Below are 25810 nucleotides of genomic sequence, written 5' to 3' on the forward strand. Positions count from 1 at the left end.
GGCCAGATTTGAGACTAGACTTAAACCCCAACTCCCTTTAAAAATTACAGTGTTACTCTTACATCTATAATTTGAAAATAATTTCAATTAATACAGAAAATAATTTCAGACCAAAAGAGACTATTAAACGGGCCATTAGCCCATCAGAGGGACTTGAGTTCTTCACAGCACATGGACGCTAAATCACAACCCTGAACAAAGATCCTGAAGGAACTGTCAAAAGCCTCTGGGCTTGCCCCCCTAACAGGACTGCAGGAACTGCCACATGCTTTCCTCATGAACAGACATTTCCTACAAAGGAAACCCATGCAGGATTCCCAGTCAACAGAGCGTGCTAAGTTTTCCCAGACCCAAGTTACAGAATGAGGTATAAGAGGAAAAAAAAAAAAAAAAGCTTATGACTCTGGACTCCAAGGCTCTTTCTTTTGTCATAAATGTTCAAATCACCCTCCCATGCCTTCTTCCTGACCCTTAATCTGACTCTTGCATCTGGAAAGTTTAAATCTTTCTCCAGTCTTGGTGTACTTGTCTCCTCTCGTCTCAGACCGAGATGGGAAGATGTCTGACGACCTTCCCTGAGGAGGGCTGCGAAGGACAGCCTTTTATTTTCTCAGCAGTATTAAATCATTTTTTGTCATCCCTTCTCCACCCTAAAATTCCAACTCACTAAGCACTTGCTGAGCAACTTAAAAAAAAATCAGGAGACATAATTTCTGTTCTCAAGGACTAAATAGGAGGATAGGCTTGCGGAGGTGCAAGTAGGGACAGGAGGCAAGAAATGTGTTAATATGCTCATGTCACAAACTATTTTCCCACCCTGTGAGATTCTAAGATCAAGATGCTGATCATTTTACCATCTTGAAGTCAGGGGGAAATACAAGCAGCAAGGTGGAAACCAGAGTAGACTGCTCTTACCAGAGAGGCTGCTCCGAGCAGCTGAGGTGGCTGAAAAGGCCTCTCCACCAGCCTCAGTTCTCTGTCTGACCCCTGTGAATACTGCCCAGTACTGGCCTTTCCATTGTCTGGGAAAAGGCCAAGAGGGTGAAAAAAGCTTTAGGATGTAGTTGGAACTCTTTCGAATCCTCATGTTGTCCTTTTACCATCCCATTGGAGTCTTCAAAAGCACAGACTTCATGCACAGTCAGATGGATGTTTTCACATGCACACACCTATGCAGCCACTGTTCACGTCACATGACATTTTAGCACCCAAAAGCTCCCTGTGCCTCTTCCTAATCAAGATCACACTTTGTCCCCAGAGAGGCAGCTTGCAGGATTTGACCATGTAGACTAGATTGCTTACTGTATTGTCTTTTATTAAGAGAAAGATAAAATTTTAAATAGAATTTTAAAGCCTAGCTTTTCTCTTGCAGTTTTAGGAAATATCTAGTCTGATGACTTACAAGTTGTAGATCTTAGATCCCTACTGATCAATAAAGTTCACCTCACACACAGAGAATGCACTTTTACCACTAGCACTCAAAACCCACTGTGTGCCTCACCTCAACTAAGGCATTTAAGCCTAACATGCGTGTGAGAACGCAGGCTGCAGAGTCAGATAGGATCTTCCTCAGGGTCTGGATGAGGCGGTGGTGCCAGTATACTGTTTCCAGGGCCCGAACATTACTGCAGCAGTCTAAGGCATGCTACCTGTGCTCTCAGTTACTCTGTGATCAGTGTGATTTCAGTTTTCTGACCTCAAGAAGGAACATGCATGGTGCCTAAAAGATAGCTAGAAATGATAACTAGTTCTTACACTACTGCTGGAACTGCGAAAGTTATAGCAAAAATTCTCTAATATGTATGCGATACACAACTGTGATTAGGAGAAAGGATTCCAAGTCTTTAGCATTTATCTGTTTATCTGTTGGGTATCTTTTAAAAATCATGACGTTTATTCTGTTACAAATTTAAAGTGCTTCTCCAGGTTGTGGAGATAACCTGGAACCCCTGCACAGATCTAGCCCATGGCAGTTCAGTGTCCAAGTGGGTTCCATAGTAATGGTAACAGGGACTGTCTCTGACATGAACTGATTGGCCTGCTCTTTGATCACCGCCTCCCTGATGAGAGGCGCCTTACCAGGCCACTGAGGAAGACAATGCAGCCACTCCTGATGAGACTTGATAGAGTACAATCAGGAGGAAGGAGAGGAAGTCCTCTCCTATCAGTGGACTTGGGGAGGGGCATGCGTGCAGAGGGTGGAGGAAGGGAGGGGTTGGGATGGGAGAAGGGAGGGAACCACAGGGGGGATACAAATTGAATAAAGTGTAATTAATAAAGAAAAAAAATCTTAAAACCTTAAAAAAAAGAAAGGCTATTTTAATTATAAAGTCACAAATTAAATAAAAGAAACCATAGAATAACTGGAATGCTGTGTAGTCTAACTCACAATGCTGATATATTCTCAGTAGGTTCTGTGACCATTCATGGTCAAGTGCGTTTAATGTAAAAATCTATTTATACCTGGTTATTTTTACCTAAAATCTATGGTGAGTAGAAGATATCCATAATTTCAAAATGCTTACCTCTTCTTACTTTGAAACCCTGCTAGCATAATTTCAATGTTTCACTCAAGCACTTCTGCAATAATTTAATTTTTAGGGCACTTCATAATAATGAAAATTGCTTTTCTTTATATAATGTTAAACAAAATGTCTTAGGTTAATTTTTAGTGGGTATAAATAAAATACTTAATTTCTAAACAATGTGATCGTAAAATCTTAACACAACACTGAATTGATCTCTTTTAATATCTATCTAGCCCTAGTTTATGATGGGTCTTCAGTGGTCAGGGTCTGCACTTTAAACACAGACTTAGATTCTCTCTATAACTGACAGGAATGTGCCAATGTACAGCAGAAAAGGAAGCATGTGTTTCTGCTGAAGGGTCTGTGGGTGTCTCAACAGGACGTGAATGAGCAAGACAGTCCTGCTGCAAGATGGCTTTCTCTTTCACGTGTTTACAGCTCACTTGAGAATCGGTGCTTACTGATTAGCAAAGGTGGGGGGCTCACCCCTCCAATTTAGCTATTATTTAATTGGCAATTTATCTCTAAAGCCATTAAGAATAGCTGAGAGATGTGCTCAAAGGCTACAGCAAGTGAGGCAAAAATACAGTGAGCATACAAATATTGGATCCCCATGACAACATAGCCAAAAATGAACACCTGAAACTCCAAGATGTCCATCTACTGGAGACAAGGCAGAGAAAATTGAGTGGATTTGCTTAATAGCTGTCAATTACAAACCAGTCCTGGCAATTTATGAAGGTACTGTTATGAGATGTTCCAAAGAAGAGATATTTGTGCATAAGGACAAGATGTCCGGCTCATCTACATGGGCACAATCCACACCCAAATTTGTATGAGCTGGGCGATCTACACTGACTCAAACCACCCTCAAAACTTGTACAAGTCAGATGCATGTAACAGCCTCAGTGCAACTTGGAATCAAAAGAAACTTTCTCTTGGGCTCAGCAGGTGAATATTGAGTTTTGGGGCCAAGCCTGAAAACTCCATTTGATCCCTAGGACCCATAAAGTAGAAGAAGAGAATGGACTCCCACTAATTTCCCTCCACATTTATTGTGACACACACACACACACACACACACACACACACACACACACACACACCAAGCAAACAAGCAAAACTTTCTCTTATTAGTTGAGTTTGGTCCCAAGTAGCAAACAAGGAATGAACTGTTTTGGTCAACAAGAAAGGAATCCTCCATACAAAGCACAGAGGCTTTGAGGTATAACTTTCTCATATGTTATTAGCAAAGTCTTTATCCTTAAGGCAATCTAAGACCTGGCTTAGCTCTGAAAGGTGGCTGTTCTACAGTTAAGTGAAAGGTGATGGAAGCAAGCCATGGGGTATTCTTTTTCAAACACATTGATCTCTACACTTATCACAGGGACAGTGGAAGGCACTATGATCAAAATACCACAGGATCCTGCTCCAGGACAATGTATACCCACCCAACAAGAATTAGGAATGTCTACTTATCACCAACGGGAACTTTTTCAAAAACAATAGAACTCTAAAGCTGATTAATTTAGTTTTACAGATAGTAGCTTTGACATTTGTTTTCAGCACACTCAAGTTAAATATACATAAATTAGTTGGAGGTTATGAAGCAAACAACCCATGCAAAGTTACACTAAATTATAAAGTACTTACCCTTAAGCCCAAGCCTTTCCTTGCCAGACTGTTGCTGTGACTGTGCAAAACACACTTAATCAGCACATAATAGTTTTCTTAATATGACATGAATAATAATCATTAATAAGAGACCCAAGAAAAGGCTGTAAGAAAGCCAAAAAGGCCTTGTAAAACTTAAATAACTGCAGAGTGTGGAATGCAGAATGAAGCCTATAGTCCTCAAACCAGAACACTCACTACACACTAATACTGCTCACTAGGAATTTTCAGCTGGGCAAAACTCAACACAACTGGAACTCAATGTGGAGTCTAACCATTAGAGAGAAGCCCTGTAATGATGAAATGGCACATTTAAATAAATCTTTCCTGAGTACTCCTTCATAATGAAGCAGTTTTAGCTTCTGGTATCCTGACAGCAAATCAGTGCGGGCAGCAGAAAACCAATGCCCACACTGATGCCTAGGGGACCCAGACTACTGAGAACATGCTATATATAACTAAGACATCCCTTCTTGCTGTAGCTCCCCACAGCGTGCACAGCAGACGTCGGTAGTCAGTTTCTGATTAAACTTGTCTCCTGGCAGGAACTCCTCTGCCGGAGGAGCCTGTTCTCAGGCTGGCTCTCCCTGAGCCACAGGTCCCCTCCCCATCCTTGCCCTAGAACAGCGTTCAGAAACGAAATAGGGAAGTTGTCTAGAAGTTGGGAGTAGTGGCCTGCACATCCACCTTTGTCTTTTCTCCTCACCAATGATGCTATGGTTGGATGGTTTTTATCTTTTGCTTGTTAAAATTATAACATTCTTATGTGTAAGTGTTTTGCTTACATGTATGTGTGTGCACTGTGTGTGTGGTTTGTGCCTTTGGAGGCCACAAAAGTGTGCAGGATCCTCTGGAACTGGAGTTACACGTAGTTGTGAGACAGCTTGTGTATTCTGGGAATTGAACTGAGGTCCTCTGGTCCACTGAGTATAATCTCAAAGACAGGTAAGGTCTTTACACTTTCTAGGAGGCAACTCACTGAATATAATAGAGCAGCAGGGCCTAATTCTCAATATGAAAGTATCACACCATATCACTGAGCTCTCTGTAAAAAGAGCCTGATTGGTGCCCAATTATCTATTTAGTTCTTTAAGAAATTAAGCTTTGTATACCTACCAAATGCCAGGCACCTTGCTGGATCTTGAAGACAGAGAACAATACAAAAATGATTTAAAAAACTTAGAACAATATCAATCACAAGAATTAAAAGCAAATAATTACTGCATGCAATATAGTCAGTGATAAATCTACATTGCTACGATGGTTATACAGCATTCAGAGTCCACTGTGTCAGGGGAGCAGTATTCCTCGACGAGTTGCATAGATGGTTCTTCAAAGTTGAATGTGAAGAGCACCTTATGATAGAAGCCACAACTGGCCCATCTCCACAGGGAACCTGCTGGGTTGAGTCCATACCTGACTTAGTTCCTACAGGTCTCTGCCACTCATATTCTGGGTACCTGTACAACTGTCCGTGTTTGAAAGCCCCTTCCATTTCTTGTCCTTTGGTCCTATCCCCTCCTTTAAGGCTCATATACCCTCTAAGCCTTATTTTGTTCTATGAAGCAGTTGGTGATTTTTACCTACATCATTCCTGTTTAGAAGACCATAAGTTGTTTAATCACAGTTGACTAATTTAACTCCATGAGGTGTTTTTAAAAATTTTAAGTTTGAGGTTGTTTGTAAGATATTAAAAAAAAAAAAACAGTTTCAATTTTTTATTTTTTTAATAGATAGGGTTTCTCTGTGTAGCTTTGGCTGTCCTGGACTCACTTTGTAGAGTAGGCTGGCCTTGAACTCACAGCGATCTGCCTGCCTCTTGCCTCCCTGACTGCTGGGATTAAAGCCACATGCCACCACACCTGGCTCTCAAGAAATCTTTTTATTCTTTCACCCAGCATATATTTATTGAGCCCCAAATTTGCCTCTGGCATTAAGCTAATAGGCCAAGCAACCAGTTGAAAATATGGTCTGTGTTAAAAATATAAAAATGTACAGCTAATTTTACTGACGAGAGTGACAGTATAGCAATCAAAACTCTTCTGTAAACATTACATTTTAGAAATTATTTTCAATTCCACCTAGCAACACACCTACGTTTGGGAAGAAGGAGCAACCACAGCAGCTGTCTCTCTCTTGCAATCTGAGAAGTAACCAATCCTTAAAGATGCCTTTTTATTAAGCCTTACTGTTTGCCAACTATCGTACAATCTTTCAAAAACTTAATCAAACAGTAACAAAAAACTCTGAGAAAGCATAAGCCATACCTCTGCCCCACTTTACTCTTTACCTAGCAAGCAACTAGCAGTGACATGAAAAAAAAAACAGTGTATCTGCTTCATTTCCAAGAGCTAACTTAATTTTATGAAATAAAACTGATCTTGTTTCTTAATATTTATCATTAAGTCAAAGTCTCACCAAGGCTCATATTCTGAAATACATTACTCACTGTGCAATGCATTCCACAGGGCAAAACTCTATAAAATATGCTCATTTATAATATAAAGAACTCTAAAAGGACTCCCCTAATAAAATAAGCCTTTGCTCAACCTGGCTGCCAAACTAACTGACTTTGGCAGGCAAGCTTGGAACATTTTACATATTACAAACACTATCCCTTTTTAAACAGTTAATTTGACTATGTTAAAGAATATAAAAATAAACCCTGGTTTTGGTAAAATTCAAGATGAAGTCTTACCAGACTTTTAACATAATCTTGTAACTATCAAAATCAGATTATGTAATTGGCAGAAAGGTCCCCAGTCTCTGGGCTGGGAACTCTTTTTCTCAAAAAGCAAACTAGTGTCCCTCTTTTTTCCTATGTGGATGGAGAAAAGTGTATTTTATATTTAAGAAAGTGCCAGAATCCTTATAGAAGAAGAAGGAGATAGAAAGACCTGGAGGGACAGGAACTCCACAAGGAGAACAACAGAGCCAAAAATACCTGGGCCCAGGGGGTCCTGCACAGACCAATACTCCAACTAAGGACCATGCTTGAGGAGGACCTAGACCCCTTGTTCAAAGGAAGCTCAGTTTCCAAGGGATACAGGGGCTGTCTGTGATATGAACTCAGTGGCCCATTCTTTGGTCACCTCCCCCTGGGGGGTGCAGCCTTACCAGGCCACAGAGGAAGATGATGCAGCCAGCCTTGATGAGACCTGATAAGCTAGGATCCTACTCTATCAGGGGACTAGGGAAAGGGCATAAGGGGAGAAGAGGGAGGGTTGGTGGCACTAGAAGGAGATGACGGAGGGGATACAAAGTGAATAAATTATAATAAATATATATACAAATAAAATTAAATTTAAAAAAGAACCAAAGAAATGGGGTGTTCCATGTCTTTATTTAAGGCGGGGTGCAGAGTGGCAGCATTTCTCAAACACTACCGGCAGAAGGAAGCACAAACTACAAGGAACAGCAACAGGACAAGTATTAAACAGAACAAAACTAGAAAAGAGAAGAGAGGGTGAAATTTGGTACTAGGCCCTATACCAAGTGTCCCTCAGCTGTTATCTTCACAGGACTGGGAACTAAGGTGGAGAGATTAAGTATTTGCTAAGACCACAAAGCTAGCAGATGGCACAGTCAGGCTCCAAACACTGAACATCTTCCAAAGCCTAGGTTTTCTCCCCTCACATAGTATAGCAGGGAAAGGAGAGGGGCTGAGCAAGGGAATCACCATCAGGTAGCACCAGCTGTTTCTACGGCTATCTATAGTTGTCTACTCCAGACAACTGTGCTTGTCATCATATCTGACCTGAAGACTCAGACAACTACAAATGATGTGAGCTGGTGCTTCCAGTTTCAGAGCAACTGCAATGATGACATGCAGTGGCTTTTGTGGGATCAGTGATCTTCAGAATTTGAAGAGTATTGTTTATGTGTTAAACAGTTTTTCCTCATGAGATTTTTGAAGAACATTTTTATCATTCCTTTGTTATATACTAAACAAAATAAAACCAATATAACTCCAATTAAATTGTCAAAAAGGGATTGTCTTTCACATATAACTGTTTTTATGCCAGGGGCATTGTTCAGGTGGTAAACTGATTGCTGTGTAAACATGAAGACCCAAGTTCAATGCTTAACATGCATGTGAGAAGCCAAGTGCTCTGGTACACTGCTATGAACCCAGGGCCGGTGTGTGCTGGCCAGTACCCTCTAGGCTCAGTAAGAGAGACGCTGTCTCAAACAAAACAAAACAAAACAAAACAAAACTGCAAAGACTGAGGAGGATGTGTGATATGACTCCTGGTGTTGTATCCTCCCCCCCACACACATGTAAATGGCTGTTATTCTGTGTCATCTAAGTTCCATCTGCTGCCACAAATGAAAAAGGATCTCAATTCCTTTACAGAGCCAAGGAAGGCAGCCTGGTCCAGTAAGACTTTCTCCAAGGATGGGAATGACCTTCATCTGTGCTGTCTGGCAGAGCCACTGCCATAAGGCTACAGACTGCTTACAATGTCACCAGTGTTCCTGAAGAATCAAATTTCAAGTTTTATTGGATCTAAGTGAATGACATAGGTCTAAAGACTGCATTTATTTCTTCTTGTAAAAGCTGCATGCCCAGGAATCCTACAGATGTCACAGTTTACTTCAAGAAGTGAGGACAGATAACTCTTTCATGGTACTTTTTTAATGGTATGAAAGGATAAGGAATATGAATTTGCAGAAGTTTCCATATTATATTAACCCGATTTGTTCCTCTGTAATAACACTGTTGCTTAACTTCTGTGCTCAAGTAATATAACAAATATAACCTACCTGTGGCCAGCTCTGACATCTAGGAGTCTTACCCAATGCACATCACTCTTTGAATCTGGGAAATAGGCTTACAGCTCTTACCCATCTCCAGCACCTAATAGAACCCCTCAGTATGTATTGTGAAGAGGCAACCTTTGGGCTTCTCCACCCAGCATCTTGGAGAAGCATTTGGATTGACTTTGGATGTCAGGGAAAAGCCAAGACTCTAAGGTCTGTGTCAGTGCCCATATTGACAAAGTGTGCAGAACAACTTTTGCTCATATTTCTTGGCTAAACTGAATAGCACTGTCACCAGTATACTAAGGGCAGACAGGCGGGTGGGCATTGCAGACTGGGTCAGAGCTATGATGTTACCTTGAGATGTTACATTATGCTTTATTCAAAAGTATGCGTTAAAGGGGAGGAACTTATCATAGAAACATAAATGCATTTGGCTGGTACCCCAAAATATCACAAGTTCAACATGAGAATGAGCCTAAGGCATGGCCAGGTATGGAGTGCTGTGTTACAATCAAGAACCCTTCCCTGCAACAGCAAATTAAAAAATAAGAAACTGACATTAGGACAATTGGCTGCTATTTTTTGGGTGTAAAACTCCTTATTACCTGTACAATGACATTATGGCCCTTTCACTTTGATATGGCACAAATGACTAACTGGGAAGTTGTTTCAGCTGCTTAGGTGGAACATGACAGTGTCCTGTGAAGCATCTTCCAGCTTCTGGATGATAAACAGCATATCATTACCATACAGGCTTCACACAGCTGGGCTCCATTTGAAGTATAAAATTAAGAAAATGCCACAAGACAATCTGAAACATCTCCTCTCTCCCCAAATCCTCTTTTCTAGCCCTTCCTAAATACTTTTTTGGAAATTAAAAAATAGATTTAAACCTCAAACTTAAGCTCTTCTGAGTTCTGGGATTACAGACAAGCATATGCCGTGGCCTGCCCAGACCAATATGGTTTTATTCTTATTTTAATCTACTCTCCACATCCTCATCTCCTTTTAGTAGTACCTAGCCATCCTCCAAGGCTCACACAAGTTTCATTCTTGGCCAAACCTAAACTTTATTCACCTTATTGACTGCCACCACCTCTGAACTCCGAGAATTCTTTGTTCCATGCAAAAGCACCTTCTCCACATTGTTCTGCTTACTTTACTTTGAACTTGTGATTGGATGAACAACTGGGTTTAGGACTTGGCTGGCACAGGCTTTCTTCTGACAGGGAGAGACAATCTCCTGCCTTTCTTAATTCTTTCCTGTCCTCAACTAATCGGGTTAATTAATGGTTGAACAATGGAAATGAGGACAAGAATCTGCAAGTGACAAAGTCTGAAGCCTTAAAATAATACCTTTTAAGCTTTAATTCAGTGGTAAAGAATATTAAAACAAAATATACTAAAAGTAATTCTTGCAATAATCTTAATTTTACAAATCATAAAATTAAGAGATTTTTCTTAAAGAAAAAAAAGACACACACAGGATTGACACAATACCCTTAGGAAGACCAGCCAAGGAGTGAATGAGACCCTGCACTGTGGAAGGGGAAGATGGGAGAAGATGAACAGCTTAAAGTAGGTAGAAATGGGTGGGGATGACGTTACCACCGTCTATTTGATCGGTCTCTGAAAACATTCTTATGGCATAAGTACTTTATGAATAAATAAAAACATTAGAAATAAAATGAAGTACACAGCAGGAAGGCCAGTGTGTAGCACAGAGGCAAACACTGCTAACAGTCAAGAGCACTTAGGGGCCTCCTTCTCTGCACTGTACCGTAAGGCCATCAACCTTTAAGGCACCCATTATGGAAATGTTAAGTCATGAACACACCTTACATATTGAGTAATACTTCATGTATTGGAAAATGGCAGCATGCCACCACAGCAAAGAGATTTAGAAATCCAGCACCCAGAAGAGATCAGCCTCAAGGATAATCTTCTGAAAGAACAGGGTGGGGTAGTTGATAGAGACAGAGCAATGACATACAACATTCTCACTTTCCGAATTCCCTTACCCTGCTTAGACTCAGCCGAACTGTTCTTAAATAGCAGGTCTCTCATTCACAGGGGCTTTGTGGACATTTTATTGGTTGGGGAAGAGGAGTCAGCACCTGGCTCAGTGCCTTGTCATTTCACAGCAGAATTCTACAAATAGATACCTGCTGGCCTGAGGTCTTTTGAGATAAGCCCTAGCAGCACTACTGTCCTCAATGTCACTGCCATGTATTACCCAGCATCACTATGCTTTCAAGGGAGTTCAAGGGACAATATTCTTTTTCTCTTGTGGTGTGTGTGTGTGTGTGTGTGTGTGTGTGTGTGTGCATGCAGGTACTCACAGAGGCCAGAAGTGGGTGCTGGATCCCCTGGAGCTGGAGTTGTAGGTAGCTATGAGGTTCTCAACACGGTGCTGGAAACAGAACTCAGGTCCTCTGAAGAGCAGCAAACACTCAGAACCACTGAGCCCTCTCTCCAGCCGCTTACCTCACTCTTTCACTGTCACTGTTCTAGCACTCCACCCTGCTTTAACACCATGTGTCACCAAATCCAGGCCCCCAAACACCACAGGCTCTGTTGTTCATGCAGGACCCCTTTCCTATCTCCTCCCTCTCCATGGCTGGCATTACCATCCACCCACCTCCTCAGAAAGTAAAACCAGCTTTGATTCTTCCAGAGTCTCATCTAACGACTCAGTGAATCCAGGAGAGTCTAATCCCTCTAGAATTGACTTCTTTCAAGTCCCCATCTCTGCTATCCAGTGCTGCCTGCCTTCCTGACACAGACCTGGCCAGATTCAATCTGCCCTCCACACAGAGAGTGAAGCACAAATCAGACTATGATCTTACCTAGGCTATTGCACCCAATGGATGGCTCCTCTCAAAACGTAACAAGTAAAATAACAAGTGTCAGCAAGGATGTAAAAAACTGAATTTTGTACACCGCCGGTAGGGAATGTAAAATGGTACAACAATGATGAAAAAACAGTACACGGGCTCTTCACAAAGTTAAAAATACAATCACCATGAGCTCCTGCAATTCCACCTCCGGTGTGGGCATATAACCCAAACAATTGAAAGAGGGGTTCCAGGTACACCTATGCTCACAGCAGCATTATTTACACCAGTTGAAAGGCAGTGCCCATCAATGGATGGGTGTATACACAAAATGCAGCAAACACATATGCCACATGCTAAGACTTTGTTGAATCTTGGCAACACACTAAGTGAATGAAACTAGTCACAAATGGACAAACATAGCGTGATTTCACATATTTGAGGTACCTACAATACTCAAATTCATAGAGGGAGAAGGTAGAATGCTGACTATCAGGGGCTGGAGAGGAGGAGAAAGGGATGTTTAGTGGGTACAGAGTTTCAGATTGGGACTTGGGTGGCCACAACGCTTGTTCAATAATATGAATATATTTAATGCCACTTAACTAAACATTTACTTAAAAATGGCTACAGACAGACACACAAGTAACAACTGCTCAGAATAGAGCCTAGAAAGCTTGGTTTGTAATTCTCTACAGGACTTAACCCCAGTTCACTTTCCTCTTACTATGACGCTCTCTTCCACTATAGTCTAGTGATGTTCACTTATGATGGAGTTGGGCTCATACTGTCTTGTAGCTCTTTACATAAACTGTTCCTGCTATGTGTAAGACAATGGCCTCTATTCTCTCTCCATTGGTGTGATTCATCTTTATCCCTGTGCATTCCTTCTTGGTAGAATTTATCACGATACTCTAGCTGTTTATTTAACTTAACTTCCTAGTAGTTCAAGACTTGATGAAGGCAGAAAACATATCTCATTCTGTGTAGAATGACATCTTCAAAGAGGACACATATAGTATCCACTACATATTACTGTATATGTGTGTATATATATTTGTATATAGATACCTATATATATAAAGGCAAAAAACTGTGAGAATCATTCTTGAGACAGAATAAGGTACACAATATGTACCCCATCCTCTATGTAGGAAATCAGCTAGCTCTGCATCACTCTGTAATTAAGATCTGGAAGAAACTCCACAGGGACAAGTCTAGGAACCCAGTGTCCTACACCATCTGCAGTAAGTTCAGCAGAGTTGGAGGATCCCCAGGGTCAACCACTGAAAACAGCGAACTCAGCCACTTGCCATCAGTTTTAGTTTTAATGTTATTCCACTTAAAGTGCACACAGGACTTTCATTCCCTTTAAATTAGGTAATGAGCAAATGCTAAGTAAAATTCAGAAAATCTTGGCACAGTCAGGTACACTGAAAGTACTGGTTGTTTGCCCAGAGTTTTAATGCTTTAAGGCTTATTAGACGGTGTACAGCTTCAACAGCTTCAGAATGTGTAACTCGCTATCTCACCTGCAACCATATATACGTAATTGATGACTTAATCATACAAATACTTATGAGCACGTAATTTTAGAACTACGAGTTACAGAGCTTAATTCAACATGGGAAGAGTCCAAACCTGATCATGCTGCCAGAGCTGTTAGAACAAGTCAGCTAAGACCGAGCTGTGGGGAATTCTAAACTCTTCACATCTAATATGGAAATGTATGCTGAGCCCACAGAAACACACTATGGAGACCCTTCTCCTCTCTCCCCACACTCTTTGCTCTTTTCTCACCTCTCTGAAGAATGAAGAATGAAGACTGGCCAGTCTTGACCATCTGCAACCCCTGAAAAAGGTGGAGGCTCTGCACATTGGACCTGGCTCTTCACGGACGGGGAGCCTGCTGCATGTGCAGAATGGATCACTTGTCCACAGTGCGAACAAAGACAATTACATACATCTTTAAGACGTTAGGCTGAGCAACACTTGCCAGACACAAAAGAATAAATGCAGCATGACTGTGTGTGTAGGTAGGTCCAGGAGAAGGTCAACAGAACAGCCATGGTTTGCGCTGCAGAGACAGGCCAGGACTGAATGAGGAAGCTGTCAGGAGTGTTAGAAGCGCTGCACATCATAATGAGATGTGGGCACTAGTGTGGATCTCTGACAAACTGACCAAAGTACACCTGAAGCTCTGTGTGTGTGCATGCGTGTACATAAAGTACATTGATTGTAAAGGGAATGCTGTTCTTTTTCTGGTTCCTCTAAAACTACACAGCAATACTTCATATTTACAAAGTACTCAGTACTCCATAAAACATGCCATCACCGCTTATTGTGGTCAATATGACAAGTACTTCTGAAACCACACATAAAAGAAAGCGGGCCGACGCATGCAAAAGGAAGGCAGATGGCGATGGCAGATCTTACACCACTTGTCAACCTACTGGATCTAAAATGTCTTAAAGTTCCACATTGCACACTGATAGGTTCTGTCCACTATGGAGGGACATTACTCCTCTCTCACATCAATGTGGCGCACAATCACTCAAACCTATGAATAGAAATTGTGAGCAACATACAGAAGCACAAGGAAGCAAGCAGCACACAGAAGCACAAGGAAGCAAGCAGTTTTATCAGGCTGGCCACTACTAATACAAAAATAAGGGAACTCCTATTTGGTCACTCCACTACAAACACAACTCTTATGGGCAGAGGCAAAGGTTGATCGCTATAAAACTTTTTATTAAACACAAGGCCAGCTGGGACTCCTAGCCTGTCTCAATACATAAGGTAGAAAGCAATCAAGAAAGATGCCTGACATCAGTCTTGGGCTATACACACAAATCCCCAGTCACATACATATATGTACACCACACACACATATACACATATACAGAAAGTCAATGGATAACACAAATGCATGGTATCAATTATATTTCAGTGAGCATCATACAATTCACAAAACTGTATGAGTTTTATTTCCTGACCGTTTTTCCCCCTCCTCCTTTTGGAGAAATAAACAGAAGCTGTCATGTTCATGTGAGATGTATTTAATGTTGAAGGCCAACAAGGATCCAGCATACTCACCTGATGATGGCCAGGTGCTGCTGTACAGGTTGATGTTGGAAATGGTCAGGCCACGGGTGATGAAGGCAGAAAGATGGTGAGGGCTGAAGGCAGTGCGCAGCCTGATAGACAGGCGAATGGTTTGGACACAGAGATGCAGAGTATTCAGAATGTGGCTGCATGCGACACGAGGCCAAAGCGGAGGATGCTGCAAGGCCGGCCTCGGGATGGCACTCTTGGTGACTGTTATGGCTGGTCACAGGGTGATGGGATGGACAAGGATGGCAGCACTGAGCTGACGTCTGAGGTGTTCTTTGGTTGTCTAAAGGCAGAAAGGATGACTTAACTGTGCCATTAAGTTGCAGGCATCCATTTGGACTCGCTTTTGCTCTCGGGGCTTCTCTGGGAGTGAGTTGCTGGGCTGTGGGGTCTCCATCACTGGGGGTGAGGGGACTAGGGTTGGTGGTACTGGCTGAGATGCTGCCATTGCTCAGGAGCACAGAATCACTTCCGCTGATCACAGCCATGCTCCAATTCCTTAGCCCTAGAAATGATAAAGACATAAAACCACCCGATTCTAAGTAGGCAGAAAAAAATATAAATAAGGAAGACATGTAAGACATCTCAGCACAGCTCTTGGGAAATGAGGGTCCCTGCAGGAGCTATGAGCAGGTGTCTGTGAGGGCCAGGCACCACAGAGCCCACTCTGCCACTTCACATCTTGCTCGGTCCTCACTGGCTACCTTCCCAACAGAAAGGGGATGACAACAACACCCTTCAACTTTTCCACTAGGGTGCTTGGGGCTTCTAACTTAGGAGTGATGAGCAAAAGAAAGAGAGACACTGAAGGCAAACAATGTATATATTAAAATAAACTAAACAATATTAAGGCTGGTTTGTGTCTTAGAAAAATCTAAACGATACGATTTTTTTCCTCTAAGTCACTTGAATCCCAGAATAAGAACAAACCTATTGAAATAAAGATTAGTCAGCTAAAAATTCATACAACACAAATTTATAAGGCATAAAAGTTTTTTTTTTCTTTTAGGCACACTGTAAAAGTTGTTCATGATTTTACTTTTTATGTTGTATATAGTAGGTAACATTTGCATAACAAAAATGATAACGTGAATAGAATTTGCTTCACATTAAATTTTCTTAAAAATTTTTTTTCCCACCTTCTAGCAAAAGGGCCCACATCTTCAACGTACAGGAAATCCCTCACAGGCTGACAGTACCAGGAACACTTTGTTCAGTCAACATGTAACAGCAAAGCTAGACAACCTGGCCCCACCCCCACCCCCAGCAACCTGAACCACCCAGCCCATTTGAGCAGTATACAGGGAAACAAAATCTGGGGATTTACAGTAAGAGTAGTCATCAAAAGCCACTGATCTCTTCCCCATATGTGTGGACTCCTTGAAATGTCAAACCCTTTGATGTGGCTTCTAGAACAATCCCTCTCCAGTCTCTCCCCACCTTGTACATACACAAGCATAAGAGAAGTAACCTCTGTTCTGTCTGTGTGTGCACTACTTAACCGGGGTCACCCAGGTGCAGGAGCCCTGTCCACTTCCGCCCACTGCATCAACTCAGCAGGGGCCGTAGTGGGTAGAAGCTATTGGTGGAACCTCCCATTGAGATACTGACCCACAGAATACTCAACACACTGATGCAAATTTACCATCATTAGCTTAATATTTATCTTTCAGATAAAACCTCTCACACCCATGCATAAACTCAGCTAAATAAACACCATAAAGAAATTAAGTATATACTAAAATTGTCTTTACAAACAGTTTTAGAAGAAAAATAAAATGTTCTAAACCTTGTACACATAAACTCAAGAGGTCTAAACATCTTGCCATCGCTTATCTAACTGGCCTGCCCACTGAGAGAAAGTTTGGTTATGGTGTATGAAGTAGCTTTCTCCTTCATAAAATCATTCTTGGATAAAAACACCCAGTCTAAGCACTCAGATAATATCCCCAACACAAAACAGTGTGAATTCAGTGAATCATCTCACTCACAGAAAGCGAGGCAGGTCGGACTACAATGACTGGCCAGAGCTGAGTAGTCGGCCACCACCGAGGATGCCTGCCATCTCACTGATGGCCGCTGACGGGCCTGCTGGGGAAGAACTTAGCCTCACGCTTACTGTTAAGGGAAAGAAAGATAGGGTGGCTGGGGATGCTCCCAAACCAAGAAAACATAAAGAGCATTTAAAGAAGCTTGGAATTTAAGTAGTTAACTGAAACTTAACACCTGCAACTGTAGTGTGGCAAGCAATCACTAGATTCCATCTTGTGCAAATGCACTAGACGCCTTCCATTCCCAGCTACCACCTGCACGCCAGGCTGAGAGCCTGCCCTCTAGGCCTCTGCACAACCAACCCTAACAAAGGTGTCTGCTGAGCTTAATGACAGATGCACCAAGAGGACAGGAGGAAGGCAGTCTGGTTTTTAATCACACCAGCCCAATGAGACAGCATCTGAAATGGCCTATTTTTTCATATTTAATGCAATCAATCATACTGAATAGTTAATCCTGTTATCTACCTACCAGCAGAGCTATTGGGTGGGTTCTGCTAGGAAGCATCTAGAAACGGGCATCGAAAGAAACTTCTAAAGTAAACAGTTCTAAAGTAAAACAGGCCCCAAGACAGCTTGACATCAACTTGCACTCTTGCTCTCCAGAGTACCCTAAAAATGTCCCTACAGTTTCTGGTTTTCTTCCAGTTTTCTTACTTCAAATTAAATCTCCTTGTCTTTAGGGTGGAAATGTTTGTTTTTCTTTATAACTGGAATGGCAGCAATCATTTTCCTTTACTCTTACTGTAATGCACCATCTGTTGTTCTAAGAGATAAAAATGTTTGTGTATGCCAATGGAGGCATTTGATTTTACCAAATAACTTTTTCCCTCCTCACTGTGATAACATGCAGCTTTACAAATGCTATTTAGGGGCAGGGCTTTATTCCCTGCCCTCGGGAGGCAGAGGCAGGCCGATCTTTGTGAGTTCAAGGCCAGCCTGGTCTACAGAGAGAGTTCTAGGACAGCCAGGGCTACACAGAGAAACCCTATCTCAAAAGCCAATAAAATAAAATGTTATTAGGAATGGAATCTGTTTCGTAACCTGGAGATTTCTTGTAACAAAGCAGACACTAGTAGCTAATACAGAATAATGTGAACGCAGACTTCTGATGGCAGTTGGAAAAAAATGGCATGCACCTTCTCTGATTCAGTTTCTTTAATCAGAATCATAAAATGGGAACAATTGACTGGATTCATAAGTAAATAAAACACAGAGACAAAGCAAAAAAAAAAATCCAATTGCCTTAAGAAATGTCAATGACTTATTTTGGCTCAGTGCCTGTATTAGTACAGTGGTTCAGCTGACCAAAACAGCAAAGCCTCAATATGAAATTAGGAGCTGATACTAAAGCCCATGCTGAGAGAGACCAGAGACAAATGGAGGAGGAAAAACTCATTTAATCCTAGGATGGAGGTGATCTAACAGCAGAGCATACAGAGCAGAGGAAAAATAAATACACCAACAAGTACTGCAGAAGGAAGGTCTAGAAGAAAACATTAATCATTTTCCCATGTGACAAATATTGTGCTAAGTGTGACAGTGTGTGATGATAAATGGAAGAAAAACAGTGTTTACTGTGGCATTTAAGGGTAGTTTTTGAGTCAAACATAAAGAATTAACTTACAGAGACAGTGATGTTCAAGCTAGCATGTTCTCTTGAGAGCATATCCAAAGAAAGTGCTTTCTCACACCTACCCCTGAAAGCCTCAGACCACACAGTTTAGTGCCCAACGGTGCCCTTCTCACTCTGCAAGAGACTTATATCCCAGTCCATTAAAGGCACTGAGCTCACACCCACGTCAGCTTTCCCAGTAGCATTTGTCAGGTACAGGATAACTGAAATATAAAAAGGTATGGAACCTCATGCTCCCTAGTTTTAAAGCCCAAATTGAAAAAAAAAAAAAAACCCTAAAAGATGGCAACTGAGAGATCTGCGAGAAGAAATAACACGAGTACGTCTGAGTTTTAAAGTTGATTCTACCAGCCACTAGCTGAGATTACTCAAATTACTCTAGTCTCCCTGTCTCAGAGTCTTGCTTTCTTCTTAAATTTCTTTGAAATGAAAAGTAATATACCTTTCTAAGGCAGCAATATGGCACTGCTTAAAAAATGTAAAATATCTTTATCCTCTGACTCACAATTTTATTAGGGTAAAATGTGTATTCAGATATAGAACAATCATCAGGGTCTCAGCTACAACTCGTTAAAGGTGAAAACTACAAGCAACTTAAACTACAGTAAACAAGAGAACTCAAGCTCTGCCATATCTTGTTAGTTATCACACATGATAAAAAAGAATAAGTCAGCCTGCCATAATGGTTATAGTCTAGAATCCCAGGGCTTGCGGCTGAGGCAGGAGAATGGTAAATTTGAGTCATTCTGAGCTACATAGTCAGATCCTGTCCCAAAACCAACCAACCAACAAACCAAACAGAACATAAAACAAAACTAAAAAACAGTGACTCCAATATGGATATACTGGATGGGAAGAAGTCAGTGGACGCCGTTATGGGCAAAGCTACCTGCAGACAACTATATTGTTAAGAATCATTATGGTTAATGCCAGGCTGTAGCTCAGTGGCAGAGAGCCTTCATGTGGAAAGCTCCAGAACTGCCAGAACAGTCTGCATGGTTAAAATAAAGTGTGTGTGTGTGTGGGGGGGTGCACATATGTGCATGTGTTGTATGTGTGTACAAGTGTGCACGGTCACCACACTTTGTGTGCTTAGAATTCCACCCTGTAAAATATAAGGACTCACACTTCGAAGACAAAAACGAGCTCATCTTCTTATTTAATCATGATACAATCTGTCTGAATTATGAAAATTTATTCTTTAAACAATATACACCAAACTATGCTAAAATCACAATTCACTTAAAGGGTGCAATGGGACTATACAAGCAGCTTTAGGAGCACAAAGCATCTATAGAACATGAAGAACCATGCAGCCCCTCCCTAAAACTGGAAATCACAACTTCTAACCCGGCCAGAAAACTGCCAAGTTAAAATCTAAATGTACTGTTGAAGAAGATACACAGACCCAAGCAATTACCCCAGTAAGCACTTAGTGAAGCCATCACTCTCCTTAACAAACACAGAACTCGTAGCCTGAAGGAAACTGTCTTCCTTACATCACAGCACAATAGTGTGCCTCTCTGGTATTTCCAAAGCACTTTCACACGCATCAGTTCACTCCACTTGATCCACTAACAGCCTTCGGGAGAACAAATGTGGAAGGCATTACCTGGTCTACTCTGCAAAACAAAACCTGATGTGGAGACTACATAGGATGCCCAGAGTCACGTGCCAGTGGTGAGTGGTGAAACTAGGAGGACTGATGCCAAGGTGGAGAGCCTCCTGCAGAACCACCTTCTAAACGCTCAGATGACACATTAGGATAACCGCCTCACCAGGCTCACAGCACGGAAGTTACATGGTTAAGACTGCATTTTATTTTGTAGCCAATTGTGTTTTCAAGAGCGGTGTTCCCTAGAACACATTCTCTAGATTACAATGTCGAATGTTGGCCTGGTGCCTCCAAACGCAGGGAGGTGAGTAAAGACAGGTTCTAAGCATCCACCCTGAGGGCCAACAGCCTCCAGCCCTGTCTAGTCCTTGGCACATGTTCTCCAGGTACCGGGTAACTTCAAACAAGGCTGTAAGGCAGCAAAGGAACTAGGCCTAAATAATGATGACAGTATGCGCAAGCCAAGGAGGGTGAACAAGAGCTAACTAGGGTGGAGAAAGTAAGACATTTTAACAAAGTTCTAATTAATAATCACGTTTAATTATGGCTTACATCAGTTTTCCCAAACTGTACTATGCCCAATTTTGATACATTTTGACAGGATTTGACCCTCTTTGATATAACTGATACATAAGGAATGAACACCCTTGCCTCTTTTTCTCCAAATAGAAGACAAATACACAAAACGATTTCAAGTCTTTTCACAAAGGACTTAAAGGCAAATTGGGAAGTGTCTGTATCTATTATTCACCAACCCTGTTTCTGTAGGAAATCGTCCCTCTGGCACTGAGTAATCTTACCCTAAAATGATGGTCTAGGTTCTGATCAGCATCACCACCTTGGCTTCGCAGTAGTGTGGCAGGAGACACGGGCAGCTTCTCTTAGTGCATTAAGAAACAACGTCTATACATCTTCTTCCAGGGGCTGTTAAACTGGATTAGGAATGGAGGCGGGGGGTGGGGGGGGTGGGGAGGTGGGGATTGGGGGGTTGGATTTGGAAGGACTCCAGCCAGGCTTTGTCGCTAGGAGTATTTCTCTTAAAGCACTAGTAAACTTTTAAAATGTGTGAATCACTTTCTCAAAACACCTCTATGAAGACAGTGTAACCCATTAAAGAGAAAACTAAGGGTCAACAACACTAAAGCTGCATTCAGGTCACATTACTAGGATTTAATCCCCACCAAGGCTCTGAGGGCAAGGCTTTCCACTACCTCAAGATGACTCCAGGGCAACGTCAAGCTCAACCGGTATTTATAGGTTCACCACAGACGACTGACATAAAATGTGTCTGAAGACCAAATAAAAAGCCTTAAAATTCAGTATTTCTCCAGAGAGTTTAAAAGGTTACAGTGCAGCTTTCAGGGGCATCACAGACACATCTCACTGAATTAGAGGTGTGATCCAGGCATTGCTACATTACTAACTGGAAAGAAACCCCAAGCCAACAGATCCGTTTTTGCTCGCACCTACTATTCAGATAACATCACAGTAATGTGATTCTCATCTGACATGAAGCCCATTGCCTTAGTTAGAGACTGAAGGAGACATCCTTAGACAGAGTGTCTTCTTACCTCTGAAACAAATTAACTTCTCTTTTTTTGAGTTCCTAAACTTTCTGCCATTAAATTCTCCTTCAATAAGAATATTTATGAATACCTCCACCTAAGCACCTACAGACATTTTCAGGTTGCCAAGAACCACAGAAAAGTACGTATTGTTGCTATTACTCCCCATAAGCACAAGCTGCAGCAAATTCAAAGCGGTTTCCCTGGCATCACCATGCTGTCGATACAGTCCCACAACATCCAACTATTCCATAGGTGTCAGAGCCTCTTTGGCAGCGAGCGTGCTTCCCCACACCATGAGCAGGCAAACTGATTTAGATGTGGGAGCTCTGAAAGGATTATAATCCTTTTTCAATGATAATTTGCTGTTTGATACTGAATTTGTATTATCAACTACGTAGTTTCAACTTACCGAATAACCACTACCACCTTTGAAAGTGAAATGTACAAAGCATTTTACCATTGTATAACCTCTTTGACTATGATTATATATACTGATAAAGACACCAAAGAAGATAGACCATAAGTACTACATGTCTTTATACAAAAGTACTGATAGTATTTATAAAAACTTAATGATACAGGAGAAGAATGGCGAGACCTTACCCATATAGAGAAGAGCAAGATGAAAGCTGAAGAACCTTAGGGAGACAATAAATGAACCAGAGCAAACCAGAAAAGGGTTGTATTCAGTTAACTAGAGATGCATCAGTTGTGAAGGCATGAATTTATACATGCAGGGATAAGTTGCAAAGGGATTTCAGGCTTACAGAAACACTGGTCTTATTTTTTCATTTGTGTATGTTCGATGTGCCTTTGGTATCAGGTCTAAGCAGGAAAAGACAGGAGTGTAAGATGGGGTTTCTTGCTTACAATCTAGGACAAAGGACACTAGCTACCACTTTCATTAGCACGAACATCCACTTCCCTAACTACATACTGCAAGAGCTCTAGTACATACTGTAATTATGAAAGCAGTTCTTGGAGAACCACGGAAATGACGTCACGTCACACAGTAACCACCACTTCTCAATCTCACTGTCTTTGAATCTGTAGTTCAGATGAGTTTAAATTCCATTAAGCTGAATTATTTCTTAAACTGTAAATCTGGAGTCTTATGTTAATCCATATAACCAAAATTATATAAACTAAAGCCAAAGAAGCTTTCTAACTCAGAAACATCAATCAAAGTCCTCCTAAAGGCGGTCACGCAACTCCCAAGCAAGGTACACATTTAGATGACAAGTGCAACGAACACAACAAATATTTGCAAACTGTAAGTATGTTCCAAACATCTACACTTTAGCTACACATCAGAATCACTTTAATGTATATATTTTTTAATCACTAAAACAGACTCCTGGCTAGCAGTTCTAATTTCATTCACACTGTAATGGTACGGCTGTCAGTTATTTTTTTAATGCTCCCAAGTGATTCTAATATGCAGCCAAGGCAGCAATTCATAGTTCACAGAAGTAACATTCATCAGTTTTTAAGAGGATCACTCAAAATATTAAACATTCAGAAAATGTCAGGAAATGTAAACACTGATACACATTTAAGGACACTGAGGAACATGCTTTCTAAGATTTGTACCATCTCCACTTATTTCCTTGGTGACAGTTCTTACACTGGAAGGGTAGAGGTGAGAACATGGTGCAGCCCTATTAAGACATTGGTGTAAATGAGAGACAGCTGCAGAATCACTGTGTCCAATGTGCAGAAACCTGAAACAAACTGCCATGCAGCCTCAGTGACTTGCAGGTCTTCTGAAAGCAGTTTAGGAAAGAGCTTATTTGACTAATGAGTTTATTTAACCTTCAAGAAAAGTCCATCTACAACCACTGGTCAGTTTCTAAAGAGACGTTTCCAGCTCCCCCAAAGTTCACACCAAGAAAAGGGTAAAGATTCTGGTTGTACTTTGAGCATCTTAAATGTCTAATGCTAGGGCCACACATGCTCCAGATGGCAGGCTGCTTCCCAGCTCAATGTCCCCATCAAAGAGGAAGAATCCTGGAATAAGCGGGAGCCTTGGAACGTAAGCCTTTGTCTTTAGGTCATCTGAGCACACTCTTTCAAAGGAAAAAACTTGCAGCAAGGCAACCTCTCTTCTCTGCTCCAGCTCTTCCTGGTCGCACAGGATCAAGTTACTCAGCCAAGAATAGGCTCATCTACAGATGCTAACACTTCACACACCCCAAACCTTCCAAACTTATCAGCTCAGAGGAAACACCCATCAATGAGGTAAGCCCAGAAGAAAATCTTCCTTTCACTTATTGCCTCACTAAAGGATGTGAAGAATTTTTTAAACCTTCTCATTTCATCAAAAACTGAGAGTGCTTTCCAGAAGCCAGGAAGCACTTAAAACTATTTAAATGCTTTAAATGGTAATGTGTTTACTAAAATTAAAGTTTCCCTACAAATGCTAAGGGTCTGTACCAGGGCCCCCACCCCTGTTGACTGGTGAACTTTGAGTTCCCAAGACAGCTTCCCAAATAAGTCCTTCCCTGCAGAGCCTGGCCCGGAACATCTCAAGGGGATCTTTTATTTTACTGAGCAACTTGAGAAACATCACTCAAGTATTTGTATGAAACACTGTTAAGAGCATCCTTTTATGAAAGGAGTCTGAAAACTGTTTTAAGCTTAGAAAACACTGAATTTGTAAAGGTTTTTTTTTCCTTTCTTCAATTGGATCCATATATTTGTTTTTAGTAAAGCCAGGGTATAATTTTCATAAATATTTTTCTATTCCTTACTTAAGTTATCAACACAAATGCTTCTGAATTCTGATGCTTTCTCGTATGTTTCAGATGAACAGAAACAGCATCTACTTTTGACTTGGGATTCTTGTTTGCTTGCAAAAGTAATTAACCCATATTTTTCAGTTAAATAGGTAAATATCCCCATTTAGTAGTCCATATGAGAAACACTTACTATGTTCCTTGTGAGTTGTCTTATAATTTAAATATGAAGGCTGGCATTAAATGATCCTATTTAGCAGTGACTAAAATGAGAGAATAAAAAGTTTGGTGAAGAAAATCACTTGCCTTTTTTTTCATAACTAAAACATACGTATGCTATACTATATGGTGTATATATTAATATATTATAAATTTACATAACTATATAGTATATAATTATATTATATACTATACTTTTGATGCTATATATGTAGCATATATATTTTTAATATATGTATCAACTAAAAAGTATATACACAATCCATATCACAAGCAGTTCATTGTCTTGATCTAATCTCAGGTTTATCTTCTGTGTTGGGGTATGATCACTAATTGCAATGTTTTTAAAATAGAGTATGTTTCATGCATGTTCAGGCTATCTAATATGCACATTGTTTTAAGAGTCATACTGTGAGAATGTGCAGATCCAAGCCCAGGACTCATAGCAGTAAAGACAGAAGGAGAAGAATTGGGAATAACAACCACAGAAAAGGAGATGTCTCAAGAGTTACCAAAAAGGGCAATTGGTTCAATGTAAGCTACGAAGACAGGAGATTACAGCTAAAGGTTGGCGGAATAATCTTATACAGATAATTTCCAAGCTGAGACAAGGTTAACATGTGTTTCTTAAACTGTGCTGCAGAGCAATATTTCGGGCATCACACATTTTTTATAAACACTGTAAGTAGTTTATATTCACAATTCTTAATTTCAGGTCTACAATATAAGATACGTAAAGCATAAGACCTTTAAAATGAAGTATAATTCTGTAAGTAGTCCAATATTCAACGTTCGACAGTAAAAACCCCCTAGCGTCACCAATTAGAGAGGCAAAACTAAAGAATAAATAAACAAGATACCTGTGTGTTTTAACACACTAAAAGCAGAACATGCCATCAGGAATTAACGCCACAGAAGCAGTGAGCCCGCTACCCACTAGCCCAGAGCTTACTGCTGGTCCAGTGACTGCAATGTCACAGGGCACTGGAAGGCCCACAATTACAAGCTCAGATCTGAAATCATCCTCTGATGAGAAAAAGGAGCATGTTTCATTCTCGTGTCC

General features: G+C 41.0%; 1 protein-coding gene across 8 annotated transcripts in view; it reads right to left on the minus strand.

Annotated features, from left to right (window-relative positions):
* The window catches only part of Disp1 (dispatched RND transporter family member 1), a 148715-nt gene that overhangs the window by 35267 nt on the left and 87638 nt on the right, over positions 1 to 25810 (minus strand). For 4 of the 8 annotated variants that reach the window (XM_055609525.1, XM_055609537.1, XM_055609532.1 and 1 more), the window contains one exon: positions 14903 to 15425. The exons of 2 other annotated variants lie outside the window; for them this stretch is intronic. In XM_055609525.1, coding sequence (XP_055465500.1) covers positions 14903 to 15408 — 506 coding nt within the window. In that variant the 5' untranslated portion in view covers positions 15409 to 15425. Of the gene's footprint in view, positions 1 to 14902; positions 15553 to 25810 lie in introns of those variants that run through there. 2 more of the 8 variants (XM_055609548.1, XM_055609516.1) reach the window with 2 other exon arrangements.

This window comes from Psammomys obesus, unplaced genomic scaffold (genome assembly GCF_907164565.1).
Source record: "Psammomys obesus unplaced genomic scaffold, mPsaObe1.curated_primary_1811, whole genome shotgun sequence".
NCBI lineage: Eukaryota > Metazoa > Chordata > Mammalia > Rodentia > Muridae > Psammomys > Psammomys obesus.